The sequence below is a fragment of the Asparagus officinalis genome, chromosome 6, assembly GCF_001876935.1.
Source record: "Asparagus officinalis chromosome 6, Aspof.V1, whole genome shotgun sequence".
In the NCBI taxonomy this organism is placed as follows: domain Eukaryota; kingdom Viridiplantae; phylum Streptophyta; class Magnoliopsida; order Asparagales; family Asparagaceae; genus Asparagus; species Asparagus officinalis.
This window is the reverse complement of record NC_033799.1, coordinates 75,886,520-75,901,988: the sequence shown is the minus strand read 5'-3', so window position 1 is coordinate 75,901,988 and position 15,469 is coordinate 75,886,520. Positions and strand designations below refer to the sequence as shown.

General features: G+C 39.0%; 1 protein-coding gene across 1 annotated transcript; it reads right to left on the bottom strand.

Annotated features, from left to right (window-relative positions):
- LOC109844331 (DEAD-box ATP-dependent RNA helicase 53-like) lies at positions 7,667-13,504 on the bottom strand. The gene is made up of 8 exons (XM_020413320.1): positions 12,989-13,504; positions 12,324-12,451; positions 11,817-12,225; positions 11,006-11,104; positions 10,693-10,917; positions 9,560-9,721; positions 8,079-8,563; positions 7,667-7,984 (listed from the first exon to the last, which is right to left on the bottom strand). The coding sequence occupies exons 1-7, from the start codon at positions 13,382-13,384 to the stop codon at positions 8,105-8,107; spliced, it is 1,878 nt and encodes a 625-aa protein (XP_020268909.1). The 5' UTR covers positions 13,385-13,504; the 3' UTR covers positions 7,667-7,984; positions 8,079-8,104.

Genomic DNA, 15,469 nt, shown 5'->3' with positions numbered 1-15,469 from the left:
GAGTTTCCTGCAGGAGCTTCTCCCATCAGTTGAAGGTGTTCGCACATCCAGAAGCGAACAGAGCCTGCGTCTCCTACATGATGTCTAGATTGACGAAGATGCGTGGCGGCGTGGTGGATTCGGAGACGATGAGGATGTGGCGCTCGTGGGTCTGTTATTTTTGTTTTATCGCCGCTTTGAGGGCTGAGAGCATAGGATGCAGGAGGCTGGTGGTGGTTGTGGAGATCAGCGCGTGATGATGATGACGACGACGATCACAGGGATAATATGAGTGAAACTATTGTTGGATTTAATCTAATAAATCTATTTGTGGGCACATATGATTAATCAATGTGTATTGCTATCTTTCAGGATAACCCACTAAAGTGATCAATTAAGTTGGGTTAATGGGTATTTAAATATAATCATGGGGTTATATGTGCAGATACCAGGTTGTAATTGTGATTTATTGAGGGGCTAAATTACAAAAGTACAACATCTATAAATAAGGGGTTATGGTCCCTAACCTAGGGTTAGATTCTCTAATTCTCTACACCCCCATCTAGCTAGAGAAATTCGGATTTAGAGAAACCCTAAGGTTAGAAGATCCAAAACTCATCTCAAGGTTCATCCATGGATTCAGGTATAAGCTTCCGCTCTTTTGATTCTTGTTAATCTCTTTGAATTAATCATAGCTATATGATTTTAGATCTCAAGTTTATATGATGTAGATCTAACAAGTGGTATCAGAGCCACCTTGATTAATTCTTAGGGATTTAAGTTTTATTGGGTTTTTTTATCTTAAATCTCTGGTTAAAAGATTCAGTTTTTTTGTTCGGATGAACAGTAGCAGAAAATTTTTCGGATGAACAGTAAAGTTTTTTTGTTCGGATGAACAGTAGCGCTTTTTTCGGATGAACAGTAACTTTTTTGGAATTTTTGGGATTTTTTCTTCGTTTTTTCCTTCAATTTTTTGGGATCTGGAACAAGAAATCATCTTTTGCTTTTTCGATTCTGGATCTGATTTTGAAAATAAAAATCGAGGAATTTTTTGGGTTTGGGTTTCAATTTGAAACCCTAAGGGTTCATGCGTGAAAACGTGGCGAAAATTAAGGAGGTGGTTACCTCAAACGAACCTCGCGTTCGTTCTCAAACTTAACCGAACTTCGCGTTCAGCTCTCAGTTGAGCATCGCGCTCAAGTTTAACGAACCTCGCGTTCGTTCTTAAGGTGAGCCTCGCGCTCAGAATTAAGGTGAGCCTCGCGCTTAACTTTAACGAACCTCGCGTTCGTTCTTAAGGTGAGCCTCGCGCTCAGAATTAAGGTGAGCCTCGCGCTCAAGTTTAACGAACCTCGCGTTCGTACTTCAGACGAACCTCGCGTTCGTACTTCAGACGAACCTCGCGTTCGTACTTCAGACGAACCTCGCGTTCGTACTTCAGACGAACCTCGCGTTCGTACTTCAGACGAACCTCGCGTTCGTACTTCAGACGAACCTCGCGTTCGTACTTCAGACGAACCTCGCGTTCGTACTTCAGACGAACCTCGCGTTCGTACTTCAGACGAACCTCGCGTTCGTACTTCAGACGAACCTCGCGTTCGTACTTCAGACGAACCTCGCGTTCGTACTTCAGACGAACCTCGCGTTCGTACTTCAGACGAACCTCGCGTTCGTACTTCAGACGAACCTCGCGTTCGTACTTCAGACGAACCTCGCGTTCGTACTTCAGACGAACCTCGCGTTCGTACTTCAGACGAACCTCGCGTTCGTACTTCAGACGAACCTCGCGTTCGTACTTCAGACGAACCTCGCGTTCGTACTTCAGACGAACCTCGCGTTCGTACTTCAGACGAACCTCGCGTTCGTACTTCAGTCGAACCTCGCGTTCATTTTTTAAACGAACCTCGCGTTCGTTCCCAAGTTGAACCTCGCGTTCTTTTATCAAACGAACCTCGCGTTCGTTCATTTTCAGACGAACCTCGCGTTCGTGCTTAAGTGAGTCTCGTACTCAATACAGTCGAACCTCGCGTTCGAAGTTAAGGGAACTTCGTGTTCATTATGGTTAAGCCTCGGCTTTTCATGGGTCCACTTTGGTATACTTAATTTATTCAATTAAGTTATGGGCCCTAATTAAGCTGTGAGACCCCAATTAAGTTTTTGGAAATTCAGTTGATTTAAATTTTTTAATTTAAATCTAATTCGGTTTTTAATCAATTATTTAATTCAAATATTATGACACTAAGGTATTAAGGTTGTCTCTCCCTCCAATTGATTAATTGAAACAAGAAGTTGCCAAAGTAACCTCTCTTGTGTAGATTGTTCATGAGGAATATGAGATGTTTGTGTGTATGCTTTCGTGTAAATATTTAATCGGCCCAAAGGAAGGTTAATATTTATTTAGACTGTATACACATCTGCGATGATAAGCGTGTGACAATTATAAGGTTTACATGTGAATAATGAATCGATCCAAAGATAGTTTCATTATTTGACATGAGTTATTGTCAATGTTTGATCATTGCAACAAGGTATCACTTACAAGTTAATATTACTGTCCAAAGACTTGATATTAATGTTGTGCCGGTATCTTGGATGGGGATTGTCATTATTTGAATTTTATTGATTATGGTTATTGATGTGAGCATTCTTTTGTTTTATTTCAGCTAATGCATCTGCTGCAACAATTTCTGCTAACATCAACTCAATTCCCATGCTAAATGGGACAAACTTCAAGGTTTGGAAAGAGAACATATTAATTGTTCTTGGCTGCATGGATCTTGACTATGCATTAAGAACTGAACAACCCCAACCTCTCAATGCGGATAGCACTCCTGATGCAAAGAAGGAGCATGAGAAGTGGGAGCGTTCAAATCGCATGAGTCTTATGATCATTAAGCGCGGCGTTCCGGAAGCCTTCAGGGGCATAGAATCCGAAGGGATTACTAAGGCTAAAGATTTCCTTGCCGAAATTGAGAAGCGTTTTGCGAAAAACGATAAGGTAGAAACAAGCACGCTTTTAGCTCGCTTGATTTCAATGAAGTATAAGGGCAAAGGAAATATCAGGGAGTACATTATGGAAATGTCTCATATTGCTTCAAAGCTTAAGGCACTTAAACTCGATCTTTGTGACGAGTTATTAGTGCATCTGGTTTTGTTGTCTCTTCCTGCACAGTTTAACCAATTTAAGGTCAGTTATAACTGTCAAAAGGAGAAATGGACTCTAAATGAGCTCATTTCATACTGTGTGCAAGAAGAAGACAGGTTGAAGCAAGATAAGACAGAAAGTGCTCATTTGGCCTATGCCTCTAAGGATAAGGGCAAGAAAAGGAAGAATGATAAGGAAGCTGCTAAGGGTCCAGTTGAGAAGAAACAACATAAGGATAATCAGGGTTGTTTCTTCTGTAAGAAGCCTGGACATGTAAAGAAGGACTGTACAAAATATCACGCCTGGCGTGATAATAAGGGTACGTTCCTTGCTTTGGTCTGTTCTGAGGTTAATTTAGCTTCAGTACCTAGAAACACTTGGTGGTTAGACTCTGGTGCTACTACTCACATAAGTGTTTCTATGCAGGGTTGCCTGAGCTACCGAAAGCCAAGTGATGTTGAAAGACACATCTTTGTGGGCGACGGACAATCGGTAGATGTGGAAGCAATTGGGCACTTTAGGTTGTTGTTAGGAACTGGTTATTATTTGGATTTAAAAGATACTTTTGTAGTACCGTCTTTTAGACGGAATTTGGTTTCTGTTTCTGTATTGGACAAATCAGGTTATTCTTGTTCATTTGGAAACAGTCAATTCAGTTTATCTTTTAATTCAAATGTTGTGGGAACCGGTTACTTGAGTATTTATGACAACCTATATTTGCTTGATACAATTGCTTCTTACAATGAATCCTTGCATGTGGAATCACGTGGTACTAAGCGTAAATTAAATAAGGAAAATTCGGCGACATTATGGCATAAGCGCTTAGGTCATATCTCAAAAGGTAGAATTGAGCGTCTTGTGTCTGATGGCATTTTGGATTCCCTTGATTTTTCGGACTTCGACGTATGTGTTGAATGTATCAAGGGAAAACAGACCAAAGTGAAAAGATTAGGTGCCAACAGATCTTCGGATGTCTTAGAATTGATACATACGGATATTTGTGGGCCATTCCCTACGGAATCCTGGAATGGTCAACAATATTTTATATCATTCATAGACGATTACTCACGTTATGGGCACCTATATCTTATTCATGAAAAATCTGAGTCTCTGGACATGTTCAAAGCCTATAAAGCTGAAGTTGAGAATCAACTCAACAGAAGAATTAAAACCGTCAGATCTGATCGTGGTGGTGAGTACTACGGTAGATATGATGGTTCAGGTGAACAACGTCCAGGACCATTTGCTAGATACCTAGAGGAATACGGTATCGTCCCACAGTACACCATGCCGGGTTCACCTAGCATGAATGGTGTAGCTGAAAGACGAAACAGGACTCTTAAGGATATGGTAAGAAGTATGATTGCTCATTCTTCTTTACCAGAGTCACTCTGGGGAGAAGCACTTAAGACAGCAGCTTACATTCTGAATAGAGTACCAAGTAAAGCAGTTGCTAAAACACCTTATGAGCTTTGGACTGGTCGAAAGCCCAGTTTAAAGCATTTACATATTTGGGGATGTCCAGCTGAGGCAAGGCCTTATAGGCCAAATGAAAAGAAATTGGACTCCAAAACAGTTAGCAGCTACTTTATTGGATACTCTGAACGCTCTAGGGGCTTTAAGTTTTATGATCCCACTATAAGGAACATTTTTGAGACGGGAACAGCAACATTCTTTGAGGATGTTGAGTTTGGGGGGAGAAATAAGGTTAGAGACATTAGTTTTGAGGAGGAATTGGCTTCAGATCCAATCCATACAGTTACTTTTGACAATATTCAGGTTCCTATACCTGTTGTTGCTCAAGAAGTAAATCCGGAACCTCAAGATGATAATGTTGAACAACTCCCTGTTCCAGAAGAACAAACTCAACAACCTCAAGAACCAGTGCCATTAAGGAGATCCACGAGAGAAAGGAGAAATGCTATTCCGGATGATTATATTGTATTTCTCCAAGAACATGAGGAAAGTAGTGGAATGTTAGAAGATGATCCAATCAACTTCTCTCAGGCCATGAAAAGTTCTAACTCTCAACAGTGGATTGATGCCATGAATGAAGAGTACAAGTCTATGCAAGACAATAAGGTTTGGGAACTTGTCCCATTACCAGAAGGTGCAAAACCAATTGGTTGTAAATGGATTTTTAAAACCAAGCGGGATGCAAACGGTAATGTGGAGAGGTATAAGGCACGTCTTGTGGCTAAAGGCTATACTCAAAAGGAAGGCATTGATTATACAGAGACTTTCTCTCCGGTTTCATCGAAAGACTCTTTCAGAATAATCATGGCACTTGTTGCTCATTATGATCTTGAGTTACATCAGATGGATGTTAAGACTGCATTTCTCAATGGAGACATTGATGAGATGATCTATATGGTGCAACCAGAAAACTTTGTGTCGGGAGACCCAAAGAATATGGTCTGCAAATTAAGGAAATCCATCTATGGACTCAAGCAAGCTCCTCGTCAATGGTATCATAAGTTTCAACAAATAGTTATCTCGTTCGGTTTTGAGATGAACATTGTTGATGACTGTGTATATCACAAGTTCAGTGGGAGTAAGTATATTTTTCTGGTTCTGTATGTGGATGACATCTTGCTTGCCACTAATGATATAGGCATGTTGCACGAAACCAAGAGATTTCTATCAAAGAATTTTGAGATGAAAGATCTTGGGGACGCCTCTTTTATATTAGGGATCCAGATACATCGAGATCGCTCTCGGGGTATTCTTGGATTATCACAAAAGAGCTATATCGATAAGGTACTTAAAAGGTTTGGCATGCAAGATTGCAGACCAGGTGACACCCCTGTTGCTAAAGGAGACAAGTTTAGTCTCAATCAGTGCCCTAAAGGTAACCTTGAAATTCAGGAAATGCAGAAGATTCCTTATGCTTCGGCTGTAGGAAGTCTAATGTATGCTCAGGTATGTACGCGTCCGGATATTGCGTACATTGTTGGGATGTTAGGCAGATACTTAAGCAACCCTGGTATGGATCATTGGATAGCAGTCAAAAGGGTTATGAGGTATCTTCAGAAAACAAAAGATTACATGCTCACATACAGAAAATCAGAGAAATTAGAGGTCATTGGGTATTCGGACTCTGATTTTGCTGGATGCCAAGATAGCAGGAAGTCTACATCAGGCTACATTTATATGTTAGCAGGAGGAGCTATATCATGGAAAAGTGTCAAACAAACACTAGTAGCTTCCTCCACTATGGCAGCAGAATTTGTAGCTTGCTATGAGGCATCCAATCAGGGAATATGGCTGCGAAATTTTGTCACGGGACTGCGCATTTTGGAAAATGTTGAAAGACCACTAAGGCTATATTGTGACAATAAATCTGCAGTAATGTATTCCAATAACAACAGGAGCTCAACTAAGTCAAAACATATTGACATTAAGTTCCTGGTTGTGAAAGAAAGGGTACAGAGTGGACAGATATCCATAGAGCACATTGGGACAAACTCCATGTTAGCTGATCCTCTTACTAAGGGATTGCCACCTAAGGTCTTTCATGAGCATACTGCTCATATGGGTGTGGTATTATTTGAGGATATTATGTTTTAGTGGGAGTTTGTATTTGTGGTGCTTTATGTTTGTTTGTATTGTCTGATCAGAATAAAGTTTTCAGTTAAGACACTCTGTTACATTATGTTTGGTTTTGACCTCACTAAGGAGGACCAGTTGAAAATAGACATGTACTGATCACATTGCATGTAATTTTCATGCTGCACATCCATGATTGATCTATGTCGTTTGATTGTATTGGTATATGTGACCATTGATGGGTCGAGTCACGATAAATGTGACGAAGGCCGCTTTGATCCTATATTGATATAGTCAATGGACGAGATTGTTCGGAAATACCTTTTCAGTGATAGCAATTTTTGAGCTCATAAGGTTATACACAATTTAAGGAATCATATGGTGCCCAAGTGGGAGATTGTTGGATTTAATCTAATAAATCTATTTGTGGGCACATATGATTAATCAATGTGTATTGCTATCTTTCAGGATAACCCACTAAAGTGATCAATTAAGTTGGGTTAATGGGTATTTAAATATAATCATGGGGTTATATGTGCAGATACCAGGTTGTAATTGTGATTTATTGAGGGACTAAATTACAAAAGTATAACATCTATAAATAAGGGGTTATGGTCCCTAACCTAGGGTTAGATTCTCTAATTCTCTACACCTCCATCTAGCTAGAGAAATTCGGATTTAGAGAAACCCTAAGGTTAGAAGATCCAAAACTCATCTCAATGTTCATCCATGGATTCAGGTATAAGCTTCCGCTCTTTTGATTATTGTTAATCTCTTTGAATTAATCATGGCTATATGGTTTTAGATCTCAAGTTTATATGACGTAGATCTAACAACTATGACATGCATTCTTATTTAATTTGGAAAATGATTGGATGGTATCTCTATTTTTTTTATGCACGCGTCGTACGCGTATACGTTAGCTCCTCCTAAAGTATTATCGCAAGTTAAAACTGACAGAGTTCGATTTATACGCAGCGGTGCACACCTACGTCTGAATAAAAAATATAAATTACTCGACAACTGCTATATTGTATGCCCTTCAAGATACAAATTGTAGGCGCAGACCACCCAAAAGAACAGGGGAAAAAAATTACATCAAAGTCCATTAGCATGCATTATCCTTCACTTGTATTTAAAAGACCATATATAGTCCCCTTATATAATAACTAGCTGTGACGTGACCCCTGCCGTTATATCTTGATCAAAGAACCAAAACCAGACCGTCTTGTCCTGCAGCGAAACGGAAATATTTGCTGCGATTATCTTTTTGTTCAGCACGCTCGAACATTTCCTCTTTATGAGGCTAATCTGGAAAAAAATATATATATACATGTTAAATGTTATCATCATAACACTTAGATATGACTTGAGCCTAAGAACGTGCGCACTTGGTAATACGAACCTAACAACTGAGAAATGATATCCTCGTCAGAATTTATCCCAGCTAGAATCTTTGCCGGAACTCCCGAAACCAAACCCACCAAAACCGCCTGAATCAGAACTCCCAGAGTTTTTTGGTCGCCCAAAACCCGAACCTGAACTGCCAAAGTTTCCGAACCCTCCAGAATCTCTGGAGCTTGAGTTTCCAAATCCACCACTTCGGTTTGACCCCGAACTACCACCAAATGAACCAAATCGATCAGACCCAGAATCACCAAAACCACCCATTCGTCCTGAACTACCACCATATCCACCACCACCGCCACGAGATCTTCCAAAGCCTGAACTGCCACCACCATATCCACCGCCGCCGCCGTATCCACCACCTCCACGGCTAAAACCACCACCACCACCCATCCGGCCACCACCCATGCGACCGCCACCACCAAATGAACCCATGCCACTGAAAAAGTCTTCACCTCCACCCTCTACCGTAATAGTAGGAAGCTGATAATGTACATATACATGGATAAGTAACAAAAGTACAGAATAGCACAATCTAATGAGATGCGTGTACAATGGGAAAAAAAAACTTGCTCAATGGGCAATCAGAAGGTGGGGAGGAACAGGTATTATTACTGAGATTAATATAAAAAAAAGCAGCATTAAGTGCCAGTTTATATTATATTTGGAAAGCTAGAAATAAATCGGTGTTTAGAAAAATTACTCCTGAGATGGGTACTATATTGGGGGAGAATAAGTTTCTCGTCAAAATTCAGATGAGTAGAGTTCAGAAGCTGGTGAATTATTTGGAGACAAGAGCATGGTGTGTGAAGCACGATTTGCATCCTCAGTTTTTGACCAAAGGATGAAAGCTGATATGAGTTCTTTGGTAAATAGCTGTTTTTTTTCAACGGTTTATAGAACAATTTCTTGTATAGTTTGATAGAAGTATGAGAGGAAGCCTGCAGATGAATTTCACAATTGAAATTTCATACTTGGTTTTGAGTGAAGCTAACTTCCATGCCAAAAAGAATGAAATGTGTGTACTGAGAACAGCTACATGTAGGACTAAAAATGAATGGATCGAAGCACACTTTTTATACATTCAAAAATCTTAGAATACGCACGTACTCCAAATATTATAATATGTTTTATTACTATTTATAATTTATGAATATTAACTTATTTAATAAAGAAGTTATTTTTATTTGATTAAAGAGAGATTTTCTTTTGGCTTAAGAATTGGAGATTTTAATTAGCATAAAATTAAAGAAAATATTACATTATAACTATAAGCATAAATTTTCATTCGAATATTTAGTTAAAATTTGGTTCTGGACTCTTCAAGACTTCTACACAAATAAGTACGAATAATAGTCTAACTCCTTGATGATTATTCAAACAAGTGAAATGACTTTCACCCTGGCACCGGCAAACAAATGACTGTACAGATGACTGCAAAATTATCCAAGTTCATCTCAAAAAGATTAAGATATTTACCTCTGTAAACTTGCATCCAACATCATGCTCAATGCCCCTAACAGCTCGAGACTGCTCACGAGTATAGATAAGAATAGCACTTCCTTTTTTTCCAGCTCGCCCTGTACGACCAGACCTATGAACAAAAGTCTCAGAAGTGTTTGGCAATTCATAGTGTATCACCTGAGAAAGAGAATGCTATCAGTGTACTGTTTGTTTCTCATTATTCATTAAAAACAAGCCGTATTATACACAGCTGTAGAGGCATCGTAAAGCTGAAGTCATAAAAATCATTCAAACCTATGAAAGAATTTCATGTATCAGGCCATAAAGCTTGATTAGACAATGAAATGAAAAAATCAATTTTTTCCCGATTAGCATTAATAATTATTAGCAGAGAAGCAAGTAATATCGTTAGTTTGGTTACCATGCATAAATTTATGTAAGCGAGAGAAACAAGTCACAGTGATCGATGGCATTAATAAATTTATAGTACTCAGGAATAGCATATATTTGAACATTAGATTGTTCCGTGCATCAGATCAGTAGATGAATTATGCTGCAAAAACTCTTCTTTTAATATCCCTATAACAAAAGTATCATAGTTCCCCATAGCCACCTAGCATCTCAGTTCACGAAAAAATGGCTGACGAACTCTAGCTTTCTGAAGGGGGGTCAATTTTCAAGAAACAACAAGCCAGGGAGTTTACCTAAACAGATTCTTCTCTTACTTTAGGAATAAAACAATATTATCTCCATAACCTTTCTAGTCTCTAGAAAATTTAGCATTCCGTAAAGTACTTTACCAAAGTCAACCATAATATATTCACAGAATGACGGGAAATTTTCTTGTACAATTAGGGATCAAAAACATCAATTCACAACCGTCTTATATCACACTTGGCTCGCTATATTTAACAAGGTATGGATGAAAAGGAAGCATACAGAACAAGCAATACATCAAGGTTTGTCCTGTTCAACAGTCTCTTCATAGGCCAGCATGCTGATTACCATGACAATTAATAAACTTGAGGTAAACAGGATGAATTCCCATAAAAATTGGAGGAGAAAAGCAAATTAAGTATTAAGTGGATTACAAATGTCATATGATCGTTATTGAAATGAACATGTAAACTAAACTACCAAACACTCACCAGATCGACATTTGGTACATCCAGTCCACGGGCAGCAACATCAGTAGCTACCAAAATATTAAAGCGACCATCACGAAAGCCAGCAAGTGTTCTTTCCCTCTGGTTCTGTGAAATATCCCCATGGAGAGCCTCACATCCAAAACTCCGAGACATTCCATAAGCTAACTTATCAGCGTCACGCTTTGTTTGGGTGAAAATTATACATTTTCCTCCTTTAGCATGTTCCTGTTTGTTTTAAGGGACAAGGAAGATGTCAACTTCAAGTACTATTGCAGAAGGGACACGACGAGGAAGAACCGTCACTTAATCCTACCTTGACTAGAGGTCCAAGAATGGATGCCTTCCCATAACTGTCTGCTGCAATAGAATAGAGAGAAATACCTTCTGCTAACTTCTGATCATTCTCGCCGACCTAAGAAAAGAAAATCCCAAATTAGTCTAACTGATGACTAACATCTGCAGAGACACGGTTACTTGGAAGTTTGCAATGTACATGGAAGTATAGTGCATTTCGAACAGAATAAAATGTTCAGAAAAGTGCAAAACATATCGTCGTTTTATATCCCCAAAAAATGTATAATTGGAAAGATGGGGTGGCAGAAAGCAAAAAAAAAAGACAATATTGGCCTGATAAAGGGCTCATTATGAAGAGAGCTACTATAAAAAGATAATAGGTTTGACAAAACATAAAAAGTACAGCAAACAAGACAGAATTTGAATCTAAGTTGTGGAGGCAGACGAAATGAAGATACAAAAGATTGGAGTACAGTTAACGATTAGCACAAACAATGAGCAACATAATAAACTGAAGTAAACCACACAGAAGGTGATGGTCAAAGCATATAATCAATACAAAATTGTGAATATAGCAGAGACGCATAAAAAACAAGCAATTTGAATTAGCAATGTTCAAAGTAAGAAACATCAGCATAGTTAGAAGAATTCAAGTACATATAACAACTACAGGCAATATTATAATGCGTCCACGAAGTTATATAGAGCCAACTGCAATCTACAAAATTCTTAGGACTAACAACTAACAAGTAACACATAAGTCATTATAAGCAAGTGAAATAACATCAGATGTAACAAAAATAGCACAGGAAGAGGGGTAGAATACTCACGAGGTCAATAGTAAGTGGGTCTTTTAAGTACTTTTGCGTAAGCTTTTTTATCCATGTAGGCATTGTAGCCGAGAACATCATACTTTGCCGCTTTGGGGGCAAATTTTCTAGGATGTTCTCCACATCTTCCTCAAAACCAACAGCAAGCATTTGATCAGCTTCATCAAGGACAACAAACTGAACTTCCTTCAAATTTAAGGCTCCTCTTTTCAGTAGATCAATAATACGCCCAGGAGTGCCAACCACCACATCAACACCATAATCAAGAGTCCTCATTTGTGATTGTATTGGCACACCACCATAGACACAAAGTGTGTCCAAAGGGGAAGATTCTTTAAATTCTTTCTCAACTTGCTTAGCAAGTTCTCTAGTTGGTGCTAAGACTAAGGCTAGAGGGTTTCTTCCACGACTGCGTATTTGAAAAATAAATAAATACGCAAATAATATTCCTTGAATTCTGCATGTCATAATATGAAATAGCATCAGATCCCACAGTGACAAGCTTACCCATTTTTCCTCTGATCCTGTAAGATTTTATCCATAATGGGTATTCCAAAAGCAAGAGTTTTCCCAGTCCCTGTTTTTGCCCGACCAATCATATCACGTCCCTGCATTGCTGGCTCGAGAACAGCTTTCTACACAATAAGCAAAAACCAAAAAATCAATAGCATTCTTTCTAATAAACATTAAGAGCCAATACCATAACCGAGTATCTTTTATATTTTCAAGGGCTTTCCTGAAAATTTATTACCAATTAACTTTCTAATAGGCTTGATATAAGCATCTAACAACAGAAAATGATATGTAGCATAACCAGAACTTGCTGGTTTTGGGTAAGGATTCATCGGGTTTTCCATGATCATGACAAACATTCAGGCTCAAACATCAACTTAAAACTTGAATAAAAGAATCAGGCTTTTGGACACCTAAGCATAACCCACTCAATGCCGACACTGCTTATAACCCGGTTTACTGTTTCATTCAATAAACATAAGCAAAATAACAAGTTGACAACCCCAAGAGGAAAATTGTTCTACTGAAACTATTAATTATACAACCAAGCAGTAAGTTAAGCATTTTACCAGATATCTGACAATTTTTTCCCCACAAATATAGCATAAAATGAACAGCTTTCAGCAATCATCCAAAAGTCCCCAAAACAAAATCATCACCTGAATAGGGAAAAGCTTGGTTATTCCCTTCTTTGCGAGTTCACCAACAATACTCTGATCAATCCCAAGCTTAGCGATCTCAAGCCCCTCGTCATCTCCCCCTTTCGTCGAACTCACCACCTTCTCCTCCTCAAAATACCTCTCCTCCATCGCGAACCCAGCTCGAGCGACATCCGAAGCCCTAAACCCCAAGCTCCTCGTACCCAAATGAAACCCTCTGGCCCTGATCTCAAAGACTCCGCCTTTCTTCGATCCATGGAGGTGATCGAGGCTGGAGATCGAGGAGGGGGCGGAGGTGACGGATTCGGAGGGGATCAAGCGCAGGAGGGCGGCTAGGGTTTGGCGTGACGATGAAGGGGCGGCGATCGAGGCGGATCTCCTTAATAGAGCGTTCATGGTTGCGGAGTGCGAAACCCTAATTTTTTTTTTTTCCCGGGTGAGTGGGGGGCGAGAGAGAAAGAGAGAGAGAGATAAACCCTAGAGGACGGCTAGGGTTTTGGGAGCAATGGAGACGAAAGAGGGTTTAAGGGGAGGAGGAAGATATTTGTTCGTGAGGGGTAGAATCGGAACTTCACCTGTGAGTCAAGTAATGGGCTAGAATTGTTTTGAAGTGGACTCCACTTTTACACGTTTGTTTGTTGTTTTATCCTCTGGGCCCAAAGTAGGAGGCCCAATTAGCCCAGAAGTAGAGAAACTGAAAATGTATAATTTCACATCGTAGCGTGGATAAATTGCATACGACTCACCTTATCTACATGTTTACTAGTATATATGGATCTTATAAGATGGGAAACAAAATTCTTTAAAATTATTTAAAATTCTTTAAAATTTATATAATGCGAGTAATTAATGACTAATATGTGCAAAATGTCAGTGTAACCGAAAAGAAAGGGTTGCACACTCACATGATAGTTAAGTATAAGCACTTGATAGAGCATCGAATATTACTATTGTTTCGTCATCTGTAACAAATAGCATTCACTGTGTAAATTAGGGGAATGCGTACCGATTATGCTTAGTGGAGCGAGGGAGGGCTAGAGACAGGTCGTTTGAGACAGTTTGATCCAAAGCAATTAAGAAAAGCATGATCGCGATCGAAACGAAATGATGCGAAGAAAGCTAATTTTAGCACTATTACCATCGATGTTGCTTGGAGGATATTGATGGTTCTAAAGGTCCATTGATTGTGCACATGTCCAAAGACATTCAAATCATCGATGGTGCTCGTCAACCATCGATGGTCACTCGCCCCATCAATAGTCGAGAGCAACCACCAATGATATATTCGGGTGATTGAGATTTTGATGATTTATTCTCAACCTTTTGTTGCTCATATGATCTTCATCCTCTCCCCCGTTTTTGAAAACTCTTTCCTGACCTAATTGTGAGAGAAATAGATAGTTTTTTTTTTTTTTTTTTTTTTGGGGGGGGGGGGGATGAGTTCTGGGTTTTGATTATGGAGATCAAGATGTGCTTTTTGATCCCGGAGAATTGCTCTTGGTTTGTTCTTCATCCACATTCTTCATCAAACTTTGCTTACACACTTTGAAGGACGGTTTGTTTTATTGAAAAGATGTAAGATCATTTCAGTTTTGAACATATTTGATATTTAATTTTGTATTTCATTGAACTTCTTTTACAATGTACTCAAGCCGGTTGAATTGAGAGTTAGGACTAGAGCTATGAGTTACTCATTGTGAGAGTTAAGTTAGACATCTACTTTCGGGTAGATACTAATATGCGGTCTTGTAAGACTACTGAATTAGATTTGTGATTCAGATGAACTCTTTCATATTGAGGAAACCCTTTGCGAGAACGAATAGTGGATGTAGGATTGTTTGTCCGAGCCACTATAAAATTTCTTATGTTTCTTGTTTGGTTGTGTTTGTGATATTTGTATTGCTTACTATCATTTATCTCTTTAATTTGCTATATTCCGCTTCATATTCTGCGTTTTGGTGAAAAACGGTAGGCAATTATATTCACCAACCTCTAAGATCGCATCTCAGATCCACAAGTGGTATCAGACACTTGTTACCCATCCTCAGGATTCACAACTTAAGATAGAGATGTCTCGTTTGATGATCACAATAGCTTTCCCTGAGGGACAAGCTATCAGTCGTCCTCCACTTTTTGATGAGCCAAACTATGCCTTTTGAAAAGCATGCATGAAAGTCTTTTTGTTGTCTACTGATTTTGATGTTTAGAGTGGTGTTAAGATCAGCTATAGTGAACCCACTATCGTTGTTGGTGAAACCACCATAGTCACTACTAGAGATAAGTGGACCCTGCTAAGAAAAAAATTATTCTTTGAATGCAAAAGAAATGAGTACTCTTTACTATTTTTTAACTGCTGAAAATGTTAACCATGTGTCTAATTATTCTACTATGCAAAAAATTTGAAAAACTTTGAAAGTTACACATGAAGGGACTTCAAAGTTAAAGGAGCTGAAACTTACGATGCTCATGAGTAAGTACAAA

Bases quoted from the DNA above. Each gene is read 5' to 3' on its own strand.
- LOC109844331 (XM_020413320.1), bottom strand. From the start codon at position 13,384: ATGAACGCTCTATTAAGGAGATCCGCCTCGATCGCCGCCCCTTCATCG. The intron at 11,105-11,816 runs GTGAGTATTCTA...TTCTTTTCTTAG, and splicing joins ACCCACTTACTATTGACCTC to GTCGGCGAGAATGATCAGAA. The intron at 8,564-9,559 runs GTAAATATCTTA...GTACATTATCAG, and splicing joins TTGGATGCAAGTTTACAGAG to CTTCCTACTATTACGGTAGA.